The sequence below is a fragment of the Salmo salar genome, chromosome ssa27 (genome assembly GCF_905237065.1).
Source record: "Salmo salar chromosome ssa27, Ssal_v3.1, whole genome shotgun sequence".
Taxonomy (NCBI): Eukaryota; Metazoa; Chordata; class Actinopteri; order Salmoniformes; family Salmonidae; genus Salmo; species Salmo salar.
This window is the reverse complement of record NC_059468.1, coordinates 37563767-37587511: the sequence shown is the minus strand read 5'-3', so window position 1 is coordinate 37587511 and position 23745 is coordinate 37563767. Positions and strand designations below refer to the sequence as shown.

Genomic DNA, 23745 nt, shown 5'->3' with positions numbered 1-23745 from the left:
GAGACTTCTTCCTCCTTTTTATTTGACTTATCTATGTACATATTGTTTTTAACAAAATTACGGTACCTTTTTTTTAAAACCCTTTTTATAAACTGATTCGATTGACTATCTACTTCATTACCATACGCCTTACCTCACAACCAAGGCCTGTATGCAATAACAGATGAGTTTTGGACAATGACGTATATAATGCAGTGTTCATGTGCTAGTCAGAACTAGGAAACTATGAAATATCTGCCTTGGTAACTGGGTGCATGTGTAGAACTATAACCAGATAGCAAGTCGTACATTTCCTAGTTCCGACTGGCACTTGAATGCTGCATTACACACTGGATTACTGAAGCTATGTATTGGCAGTTGAGAGGCGTTGAAGACACCGGTCGGCCATATTGGCACTCCCCAGTGGAAGAAGTCCTCCATAGGAATTAATGGAATTCTACTGTATTTAAATTAAATGTTTCAAGGACAAAATTACATGTATTTGAAGTTTTTTTTTGTAGTGGGGACAGTAACATTTATTCTCAACAACAAAAATATTTGAAGGATTAAAAAAATGACTTGCCTAGTTAAAGGTTACATGAAGAAAAAGTGTATGTGTGTGTGTATATATATACACACCTTTTTTACATTGATCTCATAACTTGTATGCATTATGGTGTAATAGAATAAACGTGTCAAAAACCAATGTAGATATTAATAAAGGCATTTCTACAGCTTACAAAATGTTTTACAACGGAGTACCAAACAGATTTTAGGGCTCCCGAGTGCCGCAGCGGTCTAAGGCACTGCATCTTTGGTTCGATTCCTGGCTGTATCACAACCGGCCGTGATTGGGAGTCCTATAGGGCGGTGCATAATTGGCCCAGCGTCGTCCGGGTATGGACGGGGTCATTGTAAATAAGTGTTCTTAACTGACTTGCCTAGTTAAATAAATAAAAAGATGGCTGCGCGGTGGCTTTAAACGAAGCGTTCCCTGTCAGCAGAGAGGAAAAGAGGGGATTCAACTCGGTGGAAATCTGTCTCCCTCAAGCAGGTGGCATTTTTTCCCAACCAGTTCTCGCCATTTGGTAAACAAAACAATTGCTTATTTCCTACGTGAGGTATTATTTGATCAAATATAAGTTTCGTAATGCGTAAATTACAACGAGTCAACAGATAAGTATGATACGTTACAATACCCGGGCAACTTTGAGGAAAAAGCACATGGGCGTTGTCTGAAGATGGCTATGCATATTCATGACGTCTTAATTTGAATACAAGCTGTCGACGTCTAACGATGATCGAATATGTAAAACTGTATGAGATGTATCCACCAATCCGGAGAAAGGAAAGGCGGGAGCTAGACAGCGACTCCCATTGTTTTGGGGGAGGAGAGACATTTATCTTGTCAGTTTATATATCCAACATCTTGTTGTCAGTTATCCAGGGTTTATACACATCATTGTTTTGGGGAGGAGAGACATTTATCTTGTCAGTTATCCAGGGTTTATACACATCATTGGTGTTGTGAGGGTGGCTTTTTTTGTTTTTTGTTGACGAAGGTGCAAAGCGGATCTTTGCTACAGCCAGCTAAACAAGTATGACTGTATTATTATTATTATTATTATTTTCCGTTTCAAGCCAACTACGTTAATGTATAGCTAGCTCATGGTGAATTTAAAAAAAGGGCTAGTTTTGTTGACACCGTTCACCAATTCGTTGTGGGGGTTTATCTTCCTCACCTGATGTTTCTGTGCTAACTAACGATGCTAACTAACGATGCTAACTAACTGATATTTACAGCAGTTTCAGACTCGGATGCCTGTCGTCAATCACAGTCATTTAAATTATATATATTAGAGCACTCATCCTTAGATGGCTAGCTACGTGCTAATAAACATAACAGTTATTTGGTTTTATGGATAACCTGAGTTAGGTAGCTTGCTATATTAGTTCAATCTGGTTAGTTATCTAACGTTTTAATAAGGCTAACTGTAAATAATTTGATTTACCTAACGTTAGACTAGCTACATTATGAAGGAACTAGGACTAACTCTTGCTTGTGTCCCACTTTGAGCAAGCTAGCCAGAGATTGAGGAGGCATGTGGCAGTCTTGATATTTTGGGAGTGAGTATCTGCTCTTCACTGCCACCGTCTGTGTTTCTTGGACCCCCCCTCTCCTGTCTAATGGGTTGTGATGAACATAACCACTAGCTAATTGACGTTATCCTAGATACCCTTACTAAGAAAAGCTTTTGTTGAAGTGACCCAGACGGATTGCAAAAGTGTGTGTAGTCATTACTTTTAACAGATGCTATTTTAATGTCAAATCATGCTACACACTTCGTTATGAATCTATGACAGCACTTCTCTCCAGTTAGGATTATGCATTTATTTAGCTGTTATGTAACTTGTGACATATGTATTAGGCCTATTTTAGGATAAACTTGTTTGATAACATTATCTCTGTACTCACAGTGATGTATTGATAGCAAAACAAAAAACGAGTTTATACTTTCTCCTCCCCCAGAGTTTTCACCCACCTACCTACACGACCGTTTTCAAAAGTTTGGGGTCACTTAGAAACGTCCTTGTTTTTTTTTTTTGTCCATTAAAATAACATCAAATTGATCAGTGTAGACATTGTTAATGTTGTGAATGACTATTGTAGGTGGAAACGGCAGATTTAGATTTTTTTAATGGAATATCTACATAGGCCCATTATCAGCAACCATCACTCCTGTGTTCCAATGGCACGTTGTGTTAGCTAATCCAAGTTTATCATTTTAAAAGGCTAATTGATCATAAAAAAATACTTTTGCAATTATGTTAGCACAGCTCAAAACTGTTGTGCTGATTTTAAAGAAGCAATAAAACTGGCCTTCTTTAGACTAGTTGAGTATCTGGAGCATCAGCATTTGTGGGTTCGATTACAGGCTCAAAATGGCCAGAAACAAAGAACTTTCTTCTGAAACTCGTCAGTCTATTCTTGTTCTGAGAAATGAAGGCTATTCCATGCGAGAAATTGCCAAGAAACTGAAGATCTCGTACAACGCTGTGTACTACTCCGTTCACAGAACAGCGCAAACTGGCTCAAACCAGAACAGAAACAGGAGTGGGAGGCCCCGGTGCACAACTGAGCAAGAGGACAAGTACATTAGAGTGTCTAGTTTGAGAAACAGACGGCTCACAGGTCCTCAACTGGCAGCTTCATTAAATAGTACCCTTAAAACACCAGTCTCAACGTCAACAGTGAAGAGGCGACTCCGGGATGCTGGCCTTCTAGGCAGAGTTGTAAAGAAAAAGCCATATCTCAGACTGGCCAATAAAAATAAAAGATTAAGATGGGCAAAAGAACACAGACACTGGACAGAGGAAGATTGGAAAAAAGTGTTATGGACAGACGAATATAAGTTTGAGGTGTTCGGATCACAAAGAACATTCGTGAGACGCAGAAAAAATGAAAAGATGCAGGAGGAGTGCTTGACGCCATCTGTCAAGCATGGTGGAGGCAATGTGATGGTCTGGGGGTGCTTTGGTGGTGGTAAAGTGGGAGATTTGTACAGGGTAAAAGGGATCTTGAAGAAGGAAGGCTATCACACCATTTTGCAACACCATGCCATACCCTGTGGACAGCGCTTAATTGGAGCCAATTTCCTCCTACAACAAGACAATGACCCAAAGCACAGCTCCAAACTATGCAAGAGCTATTTAGGGGAGAATCAGTCAGCTGGTATTCTGTCTATAATGGAGTGGCCAGAACAGTCACCGGATCTCAACCCTATGGAGCTGTTGTGGGAGCAGCTTGACCGTATGGTACGTAAGAAGTGCCCATCAAGCCAATCCAACTTGTGGGATGTGCTTCAGGAAGCATGGGGTGAAATCTCTTCAGATTACCTCAACAAATTGACAACTAGAATGCCGAAGGTCTGCAAGGCTGTAATTGCTGCAAATGGAGGATTCTTTGACGAAAGCAAAGTTTGAAGGACACAATTATTATTTCATTTAAAAATCATTATCTATAACCTTGTCAACGTCTTCACTAGGGTTGCACATTTTGGGGAATATTCAGAGATGGAAACTTTGTGGGAATTAACAGGAATATATGGGAATTAACGGAAATATATGCAAATGTAATATTAATACTGTTTAAATGTAGATGTTTTTTGCATTGGATATATTTACTATATCATATGGAGACAGAAACATAAAACCTTTTATCATAAGTAGACATAATTGCAAATGATTAAATCCTTCCAATAGAAAATAAATAAAAATAATTATTTTACGAATTTAACTGAGTTGACTCTTCACATGGGATGATTTCACTAAACAACAACATAAAGGTAATATTGGAATGATCCATCACATCTCCCAAAAACGTTTTCAACACATCTGTAAAATGACAGTCTAGAAACTAAAGCTTTGGTTGTCTTCCTCTCAGGCTTCCATGTCTTCTCCCTGGACCTCCTCAATGTCCACCTCTTAAACATCAGACTCTGAGCCCTCATCTTCACTGTCACTTTCCAACCTTGTTAAGGATGGCTCATTGTCAGGCTCAAAAAGCCTCAAATTTGCCCGGATGGCCACCAATTGTTCAACCCTTGTATTGGTCAGCCTGAGTGTGTGTGTGTGTGTGTGTGTGTGTGTGTGTGTGTGTGTGTGTGTGTGTGTGTGTGTTCCCAAACAAGGACCAGTTGTGCTCTGAGGAGGCTGATGTTGGTGGGATTTGGAGGATGATGGAGAGAACAGGGGAAAGAGCCTCAGATCCACAAAGTCCCTTCCACCAGGTGGCTGATGAGATATGTTGGTAGGACTGCCATATTGCATCTCCATCCCAAAACCCTTGCTTGGAAGTGTACTTAACCAGACTGCCAAGAACCTTGCCCTCATCCAGGCCAAGGTGGCGAGACACGGTAGTGATGACACCATAGGCCTTGTTGATATCTGCACCAGACAGGATGCTCTCGCCAGCGTACTTGGGGTCCAACATGTACGCTGCAGCATGTATGGGCTTCAGGCAGAAGTCTTCACGCTTTTTGATATATTTCAGAACTGTAGTTTCCTCTGCTTGGAGCAACAGTGTGGGCAGGGCGGTACGGATTTCTTCTCTTACATCTGCAAGTCTGAACATCAGACAGGATGGCATTGTCTCCCTCAATCCGTGCAATGGCTACTGCTATAGGTTTCAGGAGTTCCAGACTGCTTACCACTCTCTCCCAAAATACATCATCCAGGACGATCCTCTTGATGTGGCTGTCCATATCGGCAGACTGTGATATGGCCATTTCTTGGAGAGACTCCTTCCCCTCCAGGAGACTGTCAAACATGATGACAACACCACCCCAACGGGTGTTGCTGGGCAGCTTCAATGTGGTGCTCTTATTCTTCTCACTTTGCTTGGTGTGGTAGATTGCTGCTATAACTTGATGACCCTTCCCATGCCTAACCATTTCCTTAGCTCTCTTGTAGAGTGTGTCCATTGTTTTCAGTGCCATGATGTCCTTGAGGAGCAGATTCAATGCATGAGCAGCACAGCCAATGGGTGTGATGTGTGGGTAGGACTCCTCCACTTTAGACCAAGCAGCCTTCATGTTCGCAGCATTGTCTGTCACCAGTGCAAATACCTTCTGTGGTCCAAGGTCATTGATGACTGCCTTCAGCTCATCTGCAATGTAGAGACCTGTGTGTCTGTTGTCCCTCGTGTCTGTGCTCTTGTAGAATACTGGTTGAGGGGTGGAGATGATGTAGTTAATTATTCCTTGCACACAAACATTCGACCACCCATCAGATATGATTGCAATACAGTCTGCTTTCTCTATGATTTGCTTGTCCTTCACTTGAACTCTGTTGAACTCTGCATCCAGCAAATTAGTAGATGAAGCATGTCTGGTTGGAGGGGTGTATGCTGGGCGAAGAACATTCAGAAATCTCTTCCAATACACATTGCCTGTGAGCATCAGAGGTGAACCAGTTGCATACACAGCTCGAGCAAGACATTCATCAGCATCTCTGTGATTACGTTCGTTCTTCCATTGAGTAAAAAACACTTCTGATTCCAGGAGGACAATGCGCTGTTGCTATCGATAAGGTGTCTGATTCATCATTTCACCTCAAATAGAAGTAGAGGGACTTTTGTCAGAGGTTGCTTGTTGTGAGCGCTGAGGGAACTTTATGCACTTGGCCAGATGATTCTGGATCTTTGTTGCATTCTTCACATATGATTTGACACAGTATTTATAAATGTACACAGCGTTTCCTTCTACATTAGCTGCAGTGAAATGTCTCCACACATCAGATAGTGCCCGTGGCATTTTCCTATAGAGATTAGAATAACATTTGTAAAAAAAAAAAAACGAATACAATTCCATGTACAGATAGTTAAGCAGTCAGATTAAACAACTCCTTTGTAAGATAAATGTTTTAAATGAAACATGTATGGGAACAGGTGAATTTACACTCCTCAGTTAGCAGGCTCAAGCAACCTAAAACTATCTAGCAGAAATTGTTAACAAGTTAGAAATAATTTATCCACACTTTGCTGTAGGCTACTATTTACTAGTAAACTAAAAAATCATGTGTGTCATATCAAATATATTCACCTCACCCAGTATTGTAATCAAAACTTACCAGAAAGCATGTAGTCCTTGGCTCAGACAGTGTAGTAGTGTGGGCTCAATAGCATCTCATTAGTGTGAAAGATCTTGAGAATCAGCTGTACATGTGATGGAAGAATGCACTGTGCATGCAGAGGGTTACAATTCCATTGAATTGGGGATAGTTTAACCAAAATATACCACAAGACCTAGAACTGCCTCATGTGTATTCCACAAAAAAAGTTCACTGTTAGCTTAACTTAAAAAAAAAAATATGAATTTAAGCAAAATTCCCAGAATTCCAGGGCTGAACTTCCCATGGAAATTTACCGAAAAGTTTCCGACCCTTTGCAACCCTAGTCTTGACTATATTTCCTATTAATTTTGCAACTCATTTCATGTATGTTTTCATGGAAAACAAGGACATTTTTTTAAAGTGACCCCAAACTTTTAAACGGTAGTATACATACGTTCCCAATATACCTGCCACCCAGCCCCCAACAGTCTTCACCCTGCCTACGAGCAAACCGCACAGGAAGCAATGTCTTCTGGTAAAGCAGACCGCTATCTCAGCCAGCCACGGGACTCCAACACCCTCATCCAGACATGCAGCTCCAACATCCAGAAGATCACACAGAACAGTAAGTATTGCTGCAGAGAGTGGGTCAAACCAAGGGTAGAAGATTTTAGTCATTTAAGATTCATTCATAAAAGTCAAGACTTTGTAATAATCTATGTTAGATGTTTCCTATAGATTAGAGGATGTATGTTTTCACACTTCCCAGCTGCCCAGATAAAGAGCATGGTGAATCAGCTGGGGACGGGACAAGACACCAGCGAACTGAGGGACAGTCTGTAAGTATTCTCGTTGTTTCGCTTGTACGTACACTGACAACCGTATTAATGCGCCGAACACAGAACAGACCGTGTGTGTGTGTGTGTGTGTGTGTGTGTGTGTTTTCTGTTACTCCCTGAGAGTCTGCTATCTCCCTTATTGACTTTGGACATGGGTTCATGTTCATTCAGACAGCAGATACAGCACTTTACCAACCAGCTGGCCAAGGAGACCAACAAGCACCTGAAAGACCTGGGCTCCGTCTCACCATCTTCAGCACCGTCAGAGCAGGTCAGTGTCTTTTCCAATGAGTTTGTGTGTGACTGAGTCCTCAACAATGACATTGGGTAACCCTTTGTGTTTTGAATAGCTCCAGGTTCAAGTGTCCCATAGATACTGATCTAGCATCAGCTTCCTCTCCCCCTCAATCCTAACTTTAACCATTACTGGGGGAAATGCAAAACGGACCCAAGATCAATGTCTAGGGGTAACTTCACCTTACACCACTCACTGACCGTGACAATACGTTTTGAATGACTCATTTCTTCTTTGCTCAACCCACAGAGGCAACAGAAGATCCAGAAAGACCGACTGATGAATGATTTCTCCGCTGCCCTCAACAACTTCCAGGCCATACAGCGCCAGGCAGCACAGAAGGAGAAGCAGTCTGTAGCCAGAGCCCGAGCTGGTTCCCGTCTCTCAGTAAGGCTCTGAAAATGGATAGAATGCTGAATTTCATTACCATTGGCAGGTTTTCTATTGTCAAACCTTCAAGTGGATGTTTTGCTTATGTAATGTCTGGCTCCTCTCTGTCAGGCTGAAGATGGCGCCTCTGAGGAACAGCTGGTGTCTTTTGATAAGTAGGTTCAAGCTTCTCTCTCTCTCTCGCTCAAAGGAGTATATTTTGATAGTCATCTACTTCAGGATATGGTTCCTGGTCTCTTAAATATCTCCTTCTCTCCAAAATGTGTTTTCTCACTCACCTTTCTTTTCTCCAGCCAAGATGATTGGGCTCAGACAACCACACAGACAACAGAGGAGGCCATAACAGAAGAGGACTTGGTGCTTATCAAGGAGAGAGAGACCAACATCAGACAGCTAGAGGTAAAACTCTCTCACACACTCCCTCCATCTCTGTATCTCTCTGTATTCTAAAACATTAGGAGCACCTTCCTCATATGGACTTGCACCCCCTTATACCCTCAGAACAGCCTCAATTCGTCAGGTCATGGACTCTACAAGGTGTTGAAAGCGTTCTACAGGGATGCTGGCCCATGTTGACTCCAATGCTTCCCACAGTTGTGTCAGGTTGGCTGGATGTCCTTTGGGTGGTGGACCATTCTTGATACAAACAGGGAAACTGTTGAGTGTGAAACCTCAGCAGCGTTGCAGTTCTTGACACAAACCAGTGCGCCTGGCACCTACTACCATACCCTGTTCAAAGGCACTTAGATATTTTGACTTGCCCATTCACCCTCTGAATACAACACATACACAATCCATGTCTCAAGGCTTAAAAATCATTCTTTAACCTGTCTCCTCCACTTAATCTACACTGATTTGAAGTGGATTTAACAAGTAACATCAATAAGGGATCATAGCTTTCACCTGGTCAGTATATGTCATGGAAATAGCAGGTGTTCCTAATATTTTGTACACTCAGTGTATAGCTCTCTGTCCCTGAGACCAACGGGCGGGCCTCTACAATGTTCAGCAAGGGGCCACGCCCCTGCCACATCCACCACCTAACCTCCATTTTGATCCAGAAAGAAATCCTGATTTTAGGATTCAGGCAGTGCCTGGGGACCAGACCAATGCCTATGTTCATCACGTGGTATAAACAGGAATGCATTATCTTTCTCACTTGAGTTATTTCAGCGTTACCTTTCTCATTCAGTTGTGTTGTTATTTCAGCGTTACCTTTCTCATTCAGTTGTGTTGTTATTTCAGCGTTACCTTTCTCATTCAGTTGTGTTGTTATTTCAGCGTTACCTTTCTCATTCAGTTGTGTTGTTATTTCAGCCGTTACCTTTCTCATTCAGTTGTGTTGTTATTTCAGCGTTACCTTTCTCATTCAGTTGTGTTGTTATTTCAGCGTTACCTTTCTCATTCAGTTGTGTTGTTATTTCAGCGTTACCTTTCTCATTCTGTTGTGTTGTTATTTCAGCGTTACCTTTCTCATTCTGTTGTGTTGTTATTTCAGCGTTACCTTTCTCATTCAGTTGTGTTGTTATTTCAGCGTTACCTTTCTCATTCTGTTGTGTTGTTATTTCAGCGTTACCTTTCTCATTCTGTTGTGTTGTTATTTCAGCGTTACCTTTCTCATTCTGTTGTGTTGTTATTTCAGTCGGACATCTTGGATGTGAACCAGATCTTCAAGGATCTAGCCGTGATGATCCATGATCAGGGAGAGATGATTGGTGAGTCCCATCACTGTTGTAGTACTGAAGTACAGAACCCCAATCTGTTACTTCCTTCATAAAAACCCACCACTCTAAAACATGGTTTTAACTCTCTCTATGATTAGATTTCCCTCGACTCACATGCTTCCAGGTACACAGCAGACCCAACAACACGTGTGTTATTGGAACAACTCTGCTGATTTGTCTTGTTTGAAATGAAAATGCATCTACACTATATGTGAATGAGTAGGTGTTGTAAAACTTTTGACCGGTAGTGTATGTGTTTTTAAAGAGAAGCTCACCCACCATAAGGCAGTGACAAGCTGAGCCAGGTTGTCTGACCCTTCTCTCTCTGTGTATGTTTACATGACAGACAGCATAGAGGCCAACGTGGAGAGTGCCGAGGTCCACGTAGACCGAGGGACAGAACAGCTTCAGAGAGCCGCCTACTTCCAGGTAAGAGGAAATATCACTGCTGCAGAGTAAGACTCTACTCCCGAGTGGTGCAGCGGTCGAAGGCACTGCATCTCAGTGCTTGAGGTGTCACTACAGACTCTGGTTCGATTCCAGGCTGTATCGCCACCGGCCGTGATTGGGAGTCCCATAGGGCGGCGCACAGTTGTCCGGGTTAGGCTGGGATAGGCCGTCATTGTAAATAAGAATTTGTTCATAACTGACTTGCCTAGTTAAATAAAGGTTCAATATTTTTTTTAAATAAACAAGTAAGACCCTGCTAGCTAGTGATGGCTGACGATTTTAAAATGAGGAATCCCATTCATTTTCAGTAGGATTGTCTCGTGCCGAACTGAGCCAGGTGAGAGCGAGGGAGGGAGGGGGAACTGAGCCAGGTCAGAGCGAGGGAGGGAGGGGGAACTGAGCCAGGTGAGAGCGAGGGAGGGAGGGGGAACTGAGCCAGGTGAGAGCGAGGGAGGGAACTGAGCCAGGTGAGAGCGAGCGAGGGAGGGAGGGGGAACTGAGCCAGGTGAGAGCGAGCGAGGGAGGGAGGGGGAACTGAGCCAGGTGAGAGCGAGCGAGGGAGGGAGGGGGAACTGAGCCAGGTGAGAGCGAGCGAGGGAGGGAGGGGGAACTGAGCCAGGTGAGAGCGAGGGAGGGAGGGAGGGGGAACTGAGCCAGGTGAGAGCGAGGGAGGGAGGGAGGGGGAACTGAGCCAGGTGAGAGCGAGGGAGGGAGGGAGGGGAACTGAGCCAGGTGAGAGCGAGGGAGGGGGGGAACTGAGCCAGGTGGGAGGGGAGGGGAACTGAGCCAGGTGAGAGCGAGGGAGGGGGAACTGAGCCAGGTGGGAGGGAGGGGGAACTGAGCCAGGTGGGAGGGAGGGGGAACTGAGCCAGGTGGGAGAGCGAGGGAGGGAGGGAGGGGGAACTGAGCCAGGTGAGAGCGAGGAGGGAGGGGAACTGAGCCAGGTGGGAGGGAGGGGGAACTGAGCCAGGTGGGAGGGAGGGGGAACTGAGCCAGGTGGGAGGGAGGAGGGGAACTGAGCCAGGTGGGAGGGAGGGGGAACTGAGCCAGGTGGGAGGGAGGGGGAACTGAGCCAGGTGGGAGGGGACGAGCCAGGGGGAGGGAGGGGGAACTGAGCCAGGTGGGAGCGAGCGAGGGAGGGAGGGGGAACTGAGCCAGGTGAGAGCGAGCGAGGGAGGGAGGGGGAACTGAGCCAGGTGAGAGCGAGCGAGGGAGGGAGGGGGAACTGAGCCAGGTGAGAGCGAGCGAGGGAGGGAGGGGGAACTGAGCCAGGTGAGAGCGAGCGAGGAGGGAGGGGGAACTGAGCCAGGTGAGAGCGAGCGAGGGAGGGAGGGGGAACTGAGCCAGGTGAGAGCGAGCGAGGGAGGGAGGGGGAACTGAGCCAGGTGAGAGCGAGCGAGGGAGGGAGGGGGAACTGAGCCAGGTGAGAGGGAGCGAGGGAGGGAGGGAGTGGGAACTGAGCCAGGTGAGAGGGAGCGAGGGAGGGAGGGAGTGGGAACTGAGCCAGGTGAGAGGGAGCGAGGGAGGGAGGGAGTGGGAACTGAGCCAGGTGAGAGGGAGGGAGGGAGGGGGAACTGAGCCAGGTGAGAGCGAGGGGGAGGGAGGGAGGGGGAACTGAGCCAGGTGAGAGCGAGCGAGGGAGGGAGGGAGGGGGAACTGAGCCAGGTGAGAGCGAGCGAGGGAGGGAGGGAGGGGGAACTGAGCCAGGTGAGAGCGAGCGAGGGAGGGAGGGAGGGGGAACTGAGCCAGGTGAGAGCGAAGCGAGGGAGGGAGGGAGGGGGGAACTGAGCCAGGTGAGAGCGAGGGAGGGAGGGAGGGAGGGGGAACTGAGCCAGGTGAGAGCGAGGGAGGGAGGGAGGGAGGGGGAACTGAGCCAGGTGAGAGCGAGGGAGGGAGGGAGGGAGGGGGAACTGAGCCAGGTGAGAGCGAGGGAGGGAGGGAGGGAGGGGGAACTGAGCCAGGTGAGAGCGAGGGAGGGAGGGAGGGAGGGAGGGGGAACTGAGCCAGGTGAGAGCGAGGGAGGGAGGGAGGGAGGGGAACTGAGCCAGGTGAGAGGGAGGGAGGGAGGGAGGGGGAACTGAGCCAGGTGAGAGGGAGGGAGGGAGGGAGGGGGAACTGAGCCAGGTGAGAGCGAGCGAGGGAGGGAGGAACTGAGCCAGGTGAGAGCGAGCGAGGGAGGGAGGGAGGGGGAACTGAGCCAGGTGAGAGCGAGGGAGGGAGGGAGGGAGGGGGAACTGAGCCAGGTGAGAGGGAGGGAGGGAGGGGGAACTGAGCCAGGTAAGAGCGAGGGAGGGAGGGGGAACTGAGCCAGGTGAGAGGGAGGGAGGGAGGGGGAACTGAGCCAGGTGAGAGCGAGGGAGGGAGGGGGGAACTGAGCCAGGTGAGAGCGAGGGAGGGAGGGAGGGGGAACTGAGCCAGGTGAGAGCGAGGACGAGCCAGGTGGGAGGGAGGGGGAACTGAGCCAGGTGGGAGGGAGGGGGAACTGAGCCAGGTGGGAGGGAGGGGGAACTGAGCCAGGTGAGAGGAGCGAGCAGGTGGGAGGGAGGGGAACTGAGCCAGGTGAGAGGGAGGGAGGAGGGAGGGAGGGGGAACTGAGCCAGGTGAGAGCGAGCGAGGGAGGGGGAGGGGGAACTGAGCCAGGTGAGAGCGAGCGAGGAGGGAGGGAGGGGGAACTGAGCCAGGTGAGAGCGAGGGAGGGAGGGAGGGGAACTGAGCCAGGTGAGAGCGAGGGAGGGAGGGGAGGGGGAACTGAGCCAGGTGAGAGCGAGGGAGGGGGGGAGGGAGGGGGAACTGAGCCAGGTGAGAGCGAGGAGCGAGGGAGGGAGGGAGGGGGGAACTGAGCCAGGTGAGAGCAGAGGGAGGGAGGGAGGGGGAACTGAGCCAGGTGAGAGCGGAGGGAGGGAGGGAGGGGAACTGAGCCAGGTGAGAGCAGAGGGAGGGAGGGAGGGGGAACTGAGCCAGGTGAGAGCGAGGGAGGGAGGGAGGGGGAACTGAGCCAGGTGAGAGCGAGGGAGGGAGGGAGGGAGGGGGAACTGAGCCAGGTGAGAGGGAGGAGGGAGGGAGGGAGGGAGGGGGGAACTGAGCCAGGTGAGAGCGAGGGAGGGAGGGAGGAGGGGGAACTGAGCCAGGTGAGAGCGAGGGAGGGAGGGAGGGGGAACTGAGCCAGGTGAGAGCGAGGGAGGGAGGGGGGAGGGAGGGGGGAACTGAGCCAGGTGAGAGCGAGGAGGGAGGGAGGGAGGGGGGAACTGAGCCAGGTGAGAGCGAGGAGGGAGGGAGGGGGAACTGAGCCAGGTGAGAGCGAGGGAGGGGGAACTGAGCCAGGTGAGGAGGGAGGGGGGAACTGAGCCAGGTGAGAGGGAGGGAGGGAGGGAGGGAGGGGGAACTGAGCCAGGTGAGAGGGAGGGAGGGAGGGGGAACTGAGCCAGGTGAGAGGAGGGAGGGAGGGGGAACTGAGCCAGGTGAGAGGGAGGGAGGGAGGGGGAACTGAGCCAGGTGAGAGCGAGGGGAGGGAGGGAGGGAGGGGGAACTGAGCCAGGTGAGAGCGAGGGAGGGAGGGAGGGGGAACTGAGCCAGGTGAGAGCGAGGGAGGGGGGAACTGAGCCAGGTGGAGAGCGAGGGAGGGAGGGGGAACTGAGCCAGGTGAGAGCGAGGGAGGGAGGGGGAACTGGCCAGGTGGAGAGCGAGGGGAGGGAGGGGGAACTGAGCCAGGTGGAGAGGGAGGGAGGGAGGGGGAACTGAGCCAGGTGAGAGCGAGGGAGGGAGGGGGAACTGAGCCAGGTGAGAGCGAGGGAGGGAGGGAGGGGGAACTGAGCCAGGTGAGAGGGAGGGAGGGAGGGAGGGAGGGGGAACTGAGCCAGGTGAGAGCGAGGGAGGGTGGGAGGGAGGGGGAACTGAGCCAGGTGAGAGCGAGCGAGGGTGGGGGAACTGAGCCAGGTGAGAGCGAGGGAGGGAGGGGGGAACTGAGCCAGGTGAGAGCGAGGGGAGGGAGGGAGGGGGAACTGAGCCAGGTGAGAGGGAGGGAGGGAGGGGGAACTGAGCCAGGTGAGAGGGAGGGAGGGAGGGGGAACTGAGCCAGGTGAGAGGGAGGGAGGGAGGGGGGAACTGAGCCAGGTGAGAGCGAGGGAGGGAGGGAGGGAGGGAGGGGGAACTGAGCCAGGTGAGAGCGAGAGGGAGGGTGGGAGGGAGGGGGAACTGAGCCAGGTGAGAGCGAGGGAGGGGGGGGAACTGAGCCAGGTGAGAGCGAGGGAGGGAGGGGGAACTGAGCCAGGTGAGAGCGAGGGAGGGAGGGGGAACTGAGCCAGGTGAGAGCGGGAGGGAGGGAGGGGGAACTGAGCCAGGTGAGAGGGAGGGAGGGAGGGGGAACTGAGCCAGGTGAGAGCGAGGGAGGGAGGGGGAACTGAGCCAGGTGAGAGCGGGAGGGAGGGAGGGAGGGGGAACTGAGCCAGGTGAGAGGGAGGGAGGGAGGGAGGGGGAACTGAGCCAGGTGAGAGCGAGGGAGGGGGGAACTGAGCCAGGTGAGAGGAGGGAGGAGGGAGGGGGAACTGAGCCAGGTGAGAGCGAGGAGGGAGGGAGGGGGAACTGAGCCAGGTGAGAGGGAGGGAGGGAGGGAGGGGGGAACTGAGCCAGGTGAGAGCGAGGGAGGGAGGGGGGGAACTGAGCCAGGTGAGAGCGAGGGAGGGAGGGAGGGGGAACTGAGCCAGGTGAGAGGGAGGGGAGGGAGGGAGGGGAACTGAGCCAGGTGAGAGGGAGGGAGGGAGGGAGGGGGAACTGAGCCAGGTGAGAGCGAGGGAGGGAGGGGGAACTGAGCCAGGTGAGAGCGAGGGAGGGAGGGAGGGGGAACTGAGCCAGGTGAGAGCGAGGGAGGGAGGGGGAACTGAGCCAGGTGAGAGCGAGGGAGGGAGGGGGGAACTGAGCCAGGTGAGAGCGAGGGAGGGAGGGGGAACTGAGCCAGGTGAGAGCGAGGGAGGGAGGGGGAACTGAGCCAGGTGAGAGCGAGGGAGGGAGGGAGGGGGAACTGAGCCAGGTGGAGGGAGGGAGGGAGGGAGGAGGGGGAACTGAGCCAGGTGAGAGGGAGGGAGGGAGGGAGGGAGGGGGAACTGAGCCAGGTGAGAGGGAGGGAGGGAGGGAGGGGGAACTGAGCCAGGTGAGAGCGAGGGAGGGAGGGAGGGGGAACTGAGCCAGGTGAGAGCGAGGGAGGGAGGGAGGGGGAACTGAGCCAGGTGAGAGCGAGGGAGGGAGGGAGGGGAGGGAGGGGGAACTGAGCCAGGTGAGAGGGAGGGAGGGAGGGAGGGGGAACTGAGCCAGGTGAGAGCGAGGGAGGGAGGGGGAACTGAGCCAGGTGAGAGCGAGCGAGGGTGGGGGAACTGAGCCAGGTGAGAGCGAGCGAGGGAGGGAGGGAGGGGGAAACTGAGCCAGGTGAGAGCGAGGGAGGGAGGGAGGGGAAACTGAGCCAGGTGAGAGCGAGGGAGGGAGGGAGGGGAAACTGAGCCAGGTGAGAGCGAGGGAGGGAGGGGGAGGGAGGGAGAGGGAACTGAGCCAGGTGAGAGCGAGGGGAGGGGAACTGAGCCAGGTGAGAGCGAGCGAGGGGAGGGAGGGAGGGAACTGAGCCAGGTGAGAGCGAGGGAGGGAGAGGGGAGGGAGGGAGAGGGAACTGAGCCAGGTGAGAGCGAGGGAGGGGAACTGAGCCAGGTGAGAGCGAGCGAGGGAGAGAGGGAGGGAGGGAGAGGGAACTGAGCCAGGTGAGAGCGAGGGAGGGAGGGAGGGAGGGAGGGAGAGGGAACTGAGCCAGGTGAGAGCGAGGGAGGGAGGGAGGGGGAACTGAGCCAGGTGAGAGCGTGGGAGGGGAAACTGAGCCAGGGGAGAGTGTGGGAGGGAGGGAGGGGGAACTGAGCCAGGTGAGAGCGAGGGAGGGAGGGAGGGGGAACTGAGCCAGGTGAGAGCGAGCGAGGGAGGGAGGGGGAACTGAGCCAGGTGAGAGCGAGCGAGGGAGGGAGGGAGGGGAACTGAGCCAGGTGAGAGCGAGCGAGGGAGGGGGGAACTGAGCCAGGTGAGAGCGAGGGAGGGAGGGAGGGGGAACTGAGCCAGGTGAGAGCGAGCGAGGGAGGGAGGGGAACTGAGCCAGGTGAGAGCGAGGGAGGGAGGGGGGAACTGAGCCAGGTGAGAGCGAGCGAGGGAGGGAGGGGGAACTGAGCCAGGTGAGAGCGAGGGAGGGAGGGGGAACTGAGCCAGGTGAGAGCGAGGAGGGAGGGGGAACTGAGCCAGGTGAGAGCGAGGGAGGGAGGGAGGGGGAACTGAGCAAGGTGAGAGGGAGGGAGGAGGGAGGGAGGGGGAACTGAGCCAGGTGAGAGGGAGGGAGGGAGGGAGGGGGAACTGAGCCAGGTGAGAGCGAGCGAGGGAGGGAGGGGGAACTGAGCCAGGTGAGAGGGAGGGAGGGAGGGAGGGAGGGGGAACTGAGCCAGGTGAGAGCGAGCGAGGAGGGAGGGGGAACTGAGCCAGGTAAGAGCGAGCGAGGGGGGGGGAACTGAGCCAGGTGAGAGCGAGGGAGGGAGGGAGGGAGGGGGAACTGAGCCAGGTGAGAGCGAGGGAGGGAGGGAGGGAGCGAGGGGGAACTGAGCCAGGTGAGAGCGAGGGAGGGAGGGAGGGAGGAGCGAGGGGGAACTGAGCCAGGTGAGAGCGAGGGAGGGGGGAACTGAGCCAGGTGAGAGCGAGGAGGAGGGAGGGGGAACTGAGCCAGGTGAGAGCGAGGGAGGGAGGGAGGGAGGGGAACTGAGCCAGGTGAGAGGGAGGGAGGGAGGGGGAACTGAGCCAGGTGAGAGGGAGGGGGGAACTGAGCCAGGTGAGAGGGAGGGAGGGAGGGGGAACTGAGCCAGGTGAGAGCGAGGGAGGGAGGGAGGGGGAACTGAGCCAGGTGAGAGCGAGGGGGGAACTGAGCCAGGTGAGAGCGAGGGAGGGTGGGAGGAGGGGGAACTGAGCCAGGTGAGAGCGAGCGAGGGAGGGGGGAACTGAGCCAGGTGAGAGCGAGGGAGGGAGGGGGGAACTGAGCCAGGTGAGAGCGAGGGAGGGAGGGAGGGGAACTGAGCCAGGTGAGAGGGAGGGAGGGAGGGAGGGAGGGGAACTGAGCCAGGTGAGAGGGAGGGAGGGAGGGGGAACTGAGCTAGGTGAGAGGGAGGGAGGGAGGGGAGGGGGAACTGAGCCAGGTGAGAGCGAGGGAGGGAGGGGGAACTGAGCCAGGTGAGAGCGAGGGAGGGAGGGGGGGGAACTGAGCCAGGTGAGAGCGAGGGAGGGAGGGGGAACTGAGCCAGGTGAGAGCGAGGGAGGGAGGGGGAACTGAGCCAGGTGAGAGCGAGGGAGGGAGGGGGAACTGAGCCAGGTGAGAGGGAGGGAGGGAGGGAGGGGGAACTGAGCCAGGTGAGAGCGAGGGAGGGAGGGAGGGAGGGAGGGGAACTGAGCCAGGTGAGAGCGAGGGAGGGAGGGGGAACTGAGCCAGGTGAGAGCGAGGGAGGGAGGGGAACTGAGCCAGGTGAGAGCGAGGGAGGGTGGGGAACTGAGCCAGGTGAGAGCAGAGGGAGGGAGGGAGGGGGAACTGAGCCAGGTGAGAGCGAGGGAGGGAGGGAGGGAGGGGAACTGAGCCAGGTGAGAGCGAGGAGGGAGGGAGGGAGGGGAACTGAGCCAGGTGAGAGCGAGGGAGGGAGGGGGAACTGAGCCAGGTGAGAGCGAGGGAGGGAGGGGGAACTGAGCCAGGTGAGAGCGAGGGAGGGAGGGAGGGAGGGGGGAACTGAGCCAGGTGAGAGGGAGGGAGGGAGGGAGGGAGGGGGAACTGAGCCAGGTGAGAGCGAGGGAGGGAGGGAGGAGGGGAACTGAGCCAGGTGAGAGCGAGGGAGGGAGGGGGGAACTGAGCCAGGTGAGAGCGAGGGAGGGAGGGGGGGAACTGAGCCAGGTGAGAGAGCGAGGGAGGGAGGGGGGAACTGAGCCAGGTGAGAGCGAGGGAGGGAGGGAGGGGAACTGAGCCAGGTGAGAGGGAGGGAGGGAGGGAGGGGGGGAACTGAGCCAGGTGAGAGGGAGGGAGGGAGGGAGGGGGGGGAACTGAGCCAGGTGAGAGCGAGGAGGAGGGAGGGAGGGGGAACTGAGCCAGGTGAGAGCGAGGGAGGGAGGGGGGAACTGAGCCAGGTGAGAGCGAGGGAGGGAGGGGGGGAACTGAGCCAGGTGAGAGGGAGGGAGGGAGGGAGGGGGGAACTGAGCCAGGTGAGAGGGAGGGAGGGAGGGAGGGAGGGAGGGGGAACTGAGCCAGGTGAGAGGGAGGGAGGGAGGGAGGGGGAACTGAGCCAGGTGAGAGCGAGGGAGGGAGGGGGAACTGAGCCAGGTGAGAGCGAGGGAGGGAGGGAGGGGGAACTGAGCCAGGTGAGAGCGAGGGAGGGGAGGAGGGAGGAGGGGAACTGAGCCAGGTGAGAGCGAGGGAGGGAGGGAGGGGAACTGAGCCAGGTGAGAGGGAGGGAGGGAGGGAGGGGGAACTGAGCCAGGTGAGAGGGAGGAGGGAGGGAGGGAGGGGGAACTGAGCCAGGTGAGAGCGAGGGAGGGAGGGGGGAACTGAGCCAGGTGAAGAGGAGAGCGAGGGAGGGAGGGGGAACTGAGCCAGGTGAGAGCGAGGGAGGGAGGGAGGGGGGAACTGAGCCAGGTGAGAGGGAGGGAGGGAGGGAGGGAGGGGGAACTGAGCCAGGTGAGAGGGAGGGAGGGAGGGAGGGGGAACTGAGCCAGGTTAGAGCGAGGGAGGGGGAACTGAGCCAGGTGAGAGCGAGGGAGGGAGGGGAACTGAGCCAGGTGAGAGCGAGGGAGGAGGGAGGGGGAACTGAGCCAGGTGAGAGCGAGGGAGGGAGGGAGGGAGGGGGAACTGAGCCAGGTGAGAGGGAGGGAGGGAGGGAGGGAGGGAGGAGGGGAACTGAGCCAGGTGAGAGCGAGCGAGGAGGGAGGGGAACACCAGGTGAGAGGGAGGGGAACTGAGCCAGGTGAGAGCGAGGAGGGGGAGGGAGGGGGGGAAACTGAGCCAGGTGAGAGCGAGGGAGGGAGGGAGGGGAAACTGAGCCAGGTGAGAGCGAGGGAGGGAGGGAGGGAACTGAGCCAGGTGAGAGCGAGGGAGGGGGAGGGAACTGAGCCAGGTGAGAGCGAGGAGGGAGGGAGAGGGAACTGAGCCAGGTGAGAGCGAGGGAGGGAGGGGGAGGGAGGGAGAGGGAACTGAGCCAGGTGAGAGCGAGGGAGGGGGAACTGAGCCAGGTGAGAGCGAGCGAGGGAGGGAGGGAGGGAGGGAGAGGGAACTGAGCCAGGTGAGAGCGAGGGAGGGAGGGAGGGAGGGAGGGAGGAGAGGGAACTGAGCCAGGTGAGAGCGAGGGAGGGAGGGAGGGGAACTGAGCCAGGTGAGAGCGTGGGAGGGGAAACTGAGCCAGGGGAGAGTATGGGAGGGAGGGAGGGGGAACTGAGCCAGGTGAGAGGGAGGGAGGGGGAACTGAGCCAGGTGAGAGCGAGCGAGGGAGGGAGGGGGAACTGAGCCAGGTGAGAGGGAGGGAGGGGGAACTGAGCCAGGTGAGAGCGAGCGAGGGAGGGAGGGGGAACTGAGCCAGGTGAGAGCGAGCGAGGGAGGGGGAACTGAGCCAGGTGAGAGCGAGGGAGGGAGGGAGGGGGAACTGAGCCAGGTGAGAGCGAGCGAGGGAGGGAGGGGGAACTGAGCCAGGTGAGAGCGAGGGAGGGAGGGGAACTGAGCCAGGTGAGAGCGAGGGAGGGAGGGGTAACTGAGCCAGGTGAGAGCGAGGGAGGGAGGGAGGGGGAACTGAGCCAGGTGAGAGGGAGGGAGGGAGGGAGGGAGGGAGGGGGAACTGAGCCAGGTGAGAGGGAGGGAGGGAGGGAGGGAGGGGGGAACTGAGCCAGGTGAGAGCGAGGGAGGGAGGGGGAACTGAGCCAGGTAGGAGGGAGGGAGGGAGGGAGGTGGAACTGAGCCAGGTGAGAGCGAGCGAGGGAGGGAGGGGGAACTGAGCCAGGTAAGAGCGAGCGAGGGTGGGGGAACTGAGCCAGGTGAGAGGAGGGGAACTGAGCCAGGTGAGAGCGAGCGAGGGAGGGAGGGAGGGAGGGGAACTGAGCCAGGTGAGAGAGAGGAGAGCGAGGGGAGGGAGGAGGGGAACTGAGCCAGGTGAGAGCGAGGAGGAGGGGGAGGGAGGGGGAACTGAGCCAGGTGAGAGCGAGGGAGGGAGGGAGGGGGAACTGAGCCAGGTGAGAGCGAGCGAGGGAGGGAGGGAGGGAGAGGGAACTGAGCCAGGTGAGAGCGAGGAGGGAGGGAGGGAGGGAGGGAGGGGGAACTGAGCCAGGTGAGAGCGTGGGAGGGGAACTGAGCCAGGTGAGAGCGTGGGAGGGAACTGAGCCAGGTGAGAGTGAGGGAGGGGGAACTGAGCCAGGTGAGAGCGAGCGAGGGAGGGAGGGAGGGAGAGGGAACTGAGCCAGGTGAGAGCGAGGGAGGGAGTGAGGGAGGGAGGGAGGGAGAGGGAACTGAGCCAGGTGAGAGCGAGGGAGGGAGGGAGGGGGAACTGAGCCAGGTGAGAGCGTGGGAGGGGAAACTGAGCCAGGGGAGAGTGTGGGAGGGAGGGAGGGAGGGGGAACTGAGCCAGGTGAGAGCGAGCGAGGGAGGGGGGAACTGAGCCAGGTGAGAGCGAGGGAGGGGAACTGAGCCAGGTGAGAGCGAGCGAGGGAGGGGGAACTGAGCCAGGTGAGAGCGAGGGGAGGGGGAACTGAGCCAGGTGAGAGCGAGGAGGGAGGGAGGGGGAACTGAGCCAGGTGAGAGCGAGGGAGGGAGGGAGGGGGAACTGAGCCAGGTGAGAGCGAGCGAGGGAGGGAGGGGAACTGAGCCAGGTGAGAGCGAGCGAGGGAGGGAGGGGGGAACTGAGCCAGGTGAGAGCGAGCGAGGGAGGGAGGGGGAACTGAGCAGGTGAGAGCGAGGGAGGGAGGGGGAACTGAGCCAGGTGAGAGCGAGGGAGGGAGGGGGGAGGGAGGGAGAGGGAACTGAGCCAGGTGAGAGCGAGGGAGGGAGGGAGGGAGGGGGAACTGAGCCAGGTGAGAGGGAGGGAGGGAGGGAGGGAGGGGGAACTGAGCCAGGTGAGAGCGAGGGAGGGAGGGAGGGGGAACTGAGCCAGGTGAGAGGGAGGGAGGGAGGGAGGGGGAACTGAGCCAGGTGAGAGCGAGCGAGGGAGGGAGGGGGAACTGAGCCAGGTGAGAGCGAGCGAGGGAGGGAGGAGGGAGGGAGTGGGAACTGAGCCAGGTGAGAGCGAGGGAGGGAGGGAGGGGGGAACTGAGCCAGGTGAGAGCGAGGAGGAGGGAGGGGAGGGAGGGAGGAGAGGGAACTGAGCCAGGTGAGAGCGAGGGAGGAGAGGGAGGGAGGAGGGGAACTGAGCCAGGTGAGAGCGAGCGAGGGAGGGAGGGAGGGAGGGAGAGGGAACTGAGCCAGGTGAGAGCGAGGGAGGGAGGGAGAGGGAACTGAGCCAGGTGAGAGCGAGGGAGGGAGGGGGAACTGAGCCAGGTGAGAGCGTGGGAGGGGAAACTGAGCCAGGGGAGAGTGTGGGAGGGAGGGAGGGAAACTGAGCCAGGTGAGAGCGAGGGAGGGGAACTGAGCCAGGTGAGAGCGAGGGGAACAAAGTGTGAACCGAATTTACATTTAAGTTGGGGAAAGCTGAACATTCTGTTAAATCATGGAGCGATTGACCAAGTGACAGGGCCCCTGCCTGTCACTGTAGCTTTCAGACTACTGGATTGGCAGTTGATCCCTTTGCCCTCCGAACAGTCTCAATTCATCAGGGCATGGACTCTGCAAGGTGTTGAAAGTGTATAAACTGAGCAGTATAACAGTCTGGTAGCAACAGTTTTGTTTCCATGCTGTTTCTGCATCTCAACTGTCACCAACCCACCCATCCCTCTGCTCTGTCTCTCCCCTCAGCAAAAGTCCCGTAAGAAGATGTGCATCTTGGCCGTGGTCCTGTCCATAGTACTGACCATACTGGGCATCATCATCTGGCAAGCCACCCAATGAGAAGAGAGACCGCACCCAACCGTCCTCTTTCACTTCTTTATTTGTTTTAACCCCCAACCTGAAACACTAGCCCCGGGTGGATCCCTGGAGTGGTTTGAGAAAGGGATTCCCGGCTAGCTCACTGTTGGCAGGGGTCAGGGGACATGGCATCAGGGCAAAGGGTTGGGTCTGGGATATAACCTTACCTGTTACCTGACCCTCCCCCCCCCCTGAGCTCAAGGCCTCCAGCTAACCTCTGAGAAAACGCAGTAGTATTTCTATACAAATGAAGGAGAGTCTTGGAGTAAGATTGGAGCGTGGATTTAATAAAAATAGACTCTTATCTGTTTGTGATATTACTGCACTAACACGAACATTCATTGTATTTACAAAAGCAGAATAATTGTTATTATTGTAGGGGTGTCAATGATTTTTGTAACCTGTACATTTCTGGCACCTTTTCGGTGTGTAAACAGTTTAGTGTCACACTCCATTGAAGTTATAGGAGAGGTTTTCCCCCAACACACATTAAACCTGGTCCTCGACTAAAATATATATTTTCCATGGAGATTCTCCATTGAGCTTGTTTTGTTGTTGTTGTCCAGGACTAGCCTTAATCTGTGTTGAGGAAACCACACCATAGTTCTTATATTGCTTAGGTGAGATGACTTTCTGATGGAAACGCCGTTTTATCCAACTGTATACATGATGATGATAACAAACTATGGTTGTAATAAATACATTCAATAACACTGTTGCATGAGCAAACCAGTTGCCGGAATGTTTATTTTTTTGTACAGGACTAGGTATAATCTTTGTCAGGGCAACGAGCCCTTGCAGTAGTATTATGTAATGCAACTTTTTATTCTTTATGGTTCCTCCCTGCTTTAAGAACATGTTAGAGGAACAGGGACTTTATAGTGGTGAGGAACAGGGACTTTATAGTGGTGAGGAACAGGGACTTTATAGTGGTGAAGAACAGGGACATTATAGTGGTGAGGAACAGGGACTTTATAGTGGTGAAGAACAGGGACATTATAGTGGTGAGGAACAGGGACATTATAGTGGTGAGGAACAGGGACTTTATAGTGGTGAGGAACAGGGACATTATAGTGGTGAGGAACAGGGACTTTATAGTGGTGAGGAACAGGGACATTATAGTGGTGAGGAACAGGGACTTTATAGTGGTGAGGAACAGGGACATTATAGTGGTGAGGAACAGGGACTTTATAGTGGTGAGGAACAGGGACATTATAGTGGTGAGGGCTGGATATAATCATAGTTGTATATGTGCTGTTAAACTGTATTTATCACTGATATTCTCATTATGATGCAACTCTGTGTGTGTGTGTGTATACAGTTGAAGTCGGAAGTTTACATGCACCTTAGCCAAATACATTTAAACTCATTTTTTCACAATTC

The 23745-nt window shown here is 54.5% G+C and overlaps 1 protein-coding gene across 4 annotated transcripts; it reads left to right on the top strand.

Moving 5' to 3' along the window:
* The first annotated feature begins 926 nt into the window (after positions 1–926).
* LOC106589043 (syntaxin-12) lies at positions 927–23075 on the top strand. 4 transcript variants are annotated; one of them, XM_014178707.2, is made up of 10 exons: positions 927–1067; positions 7070–7216; positions 7361–7430; positions 7602–7701; positions 7975–8112; positions 8227–8270; positions 8409–8514; positions 9758–9830; positions 10186–10268; positions 22252–23075. In XM_014178707.2, exons 2-10 carry the CDS (start codon positions 7117–7119, stop codon positions 22342–22344), a joined length of 807 nt encoding a protein of 268 aa, XP_014034182.1. In that variant the 5' UTR covers positions 927–1067; positions 7070–7116; the 3' UTR covers positions 22345–23075. The 4 variants fall into 4 exon arrangements, with proteins under 4 accessions (XP_014034182.1, XP_014034181.1, XP_014034183.1 ...); XM_014178706.2 differs by lacking the exon at positions 927–1067 and adding an exon at positions 1347–1577; XM_014178708.2 differs by lacking the exon at positions 927–1067 and having other exon boundaries at positions 5656–7216; positions 7330–7430.
* Positions 23076–23745: the final 670 nt, after the last annotated feature.

Excerpts from the sequence above, each read along its gene's own strand:
- LOC106589043 (XM_014178707.2), top strand. The coding sequence starts at position 7,117 with ATGTCTTCTGGTAAAGCAGACCGCTATCTCAGCCAGCCACGGGACTCC. Across the intron at positions 7,217-7,360 it reads CCAGAAGATCACACAGAACA|CTGCCCAGATAAAGAGCATG; the intron begins GTAAGTATTGCT and ends CACACTTCCCAG. Across the intron at positions 7,702-7,974 it reads CTTCAGCACCGTCAGAGCAG|AGGCAACAGAAGATCCAGAA; the intron begins GTCAGTGTCTTT and ends CTCAACCCACAG.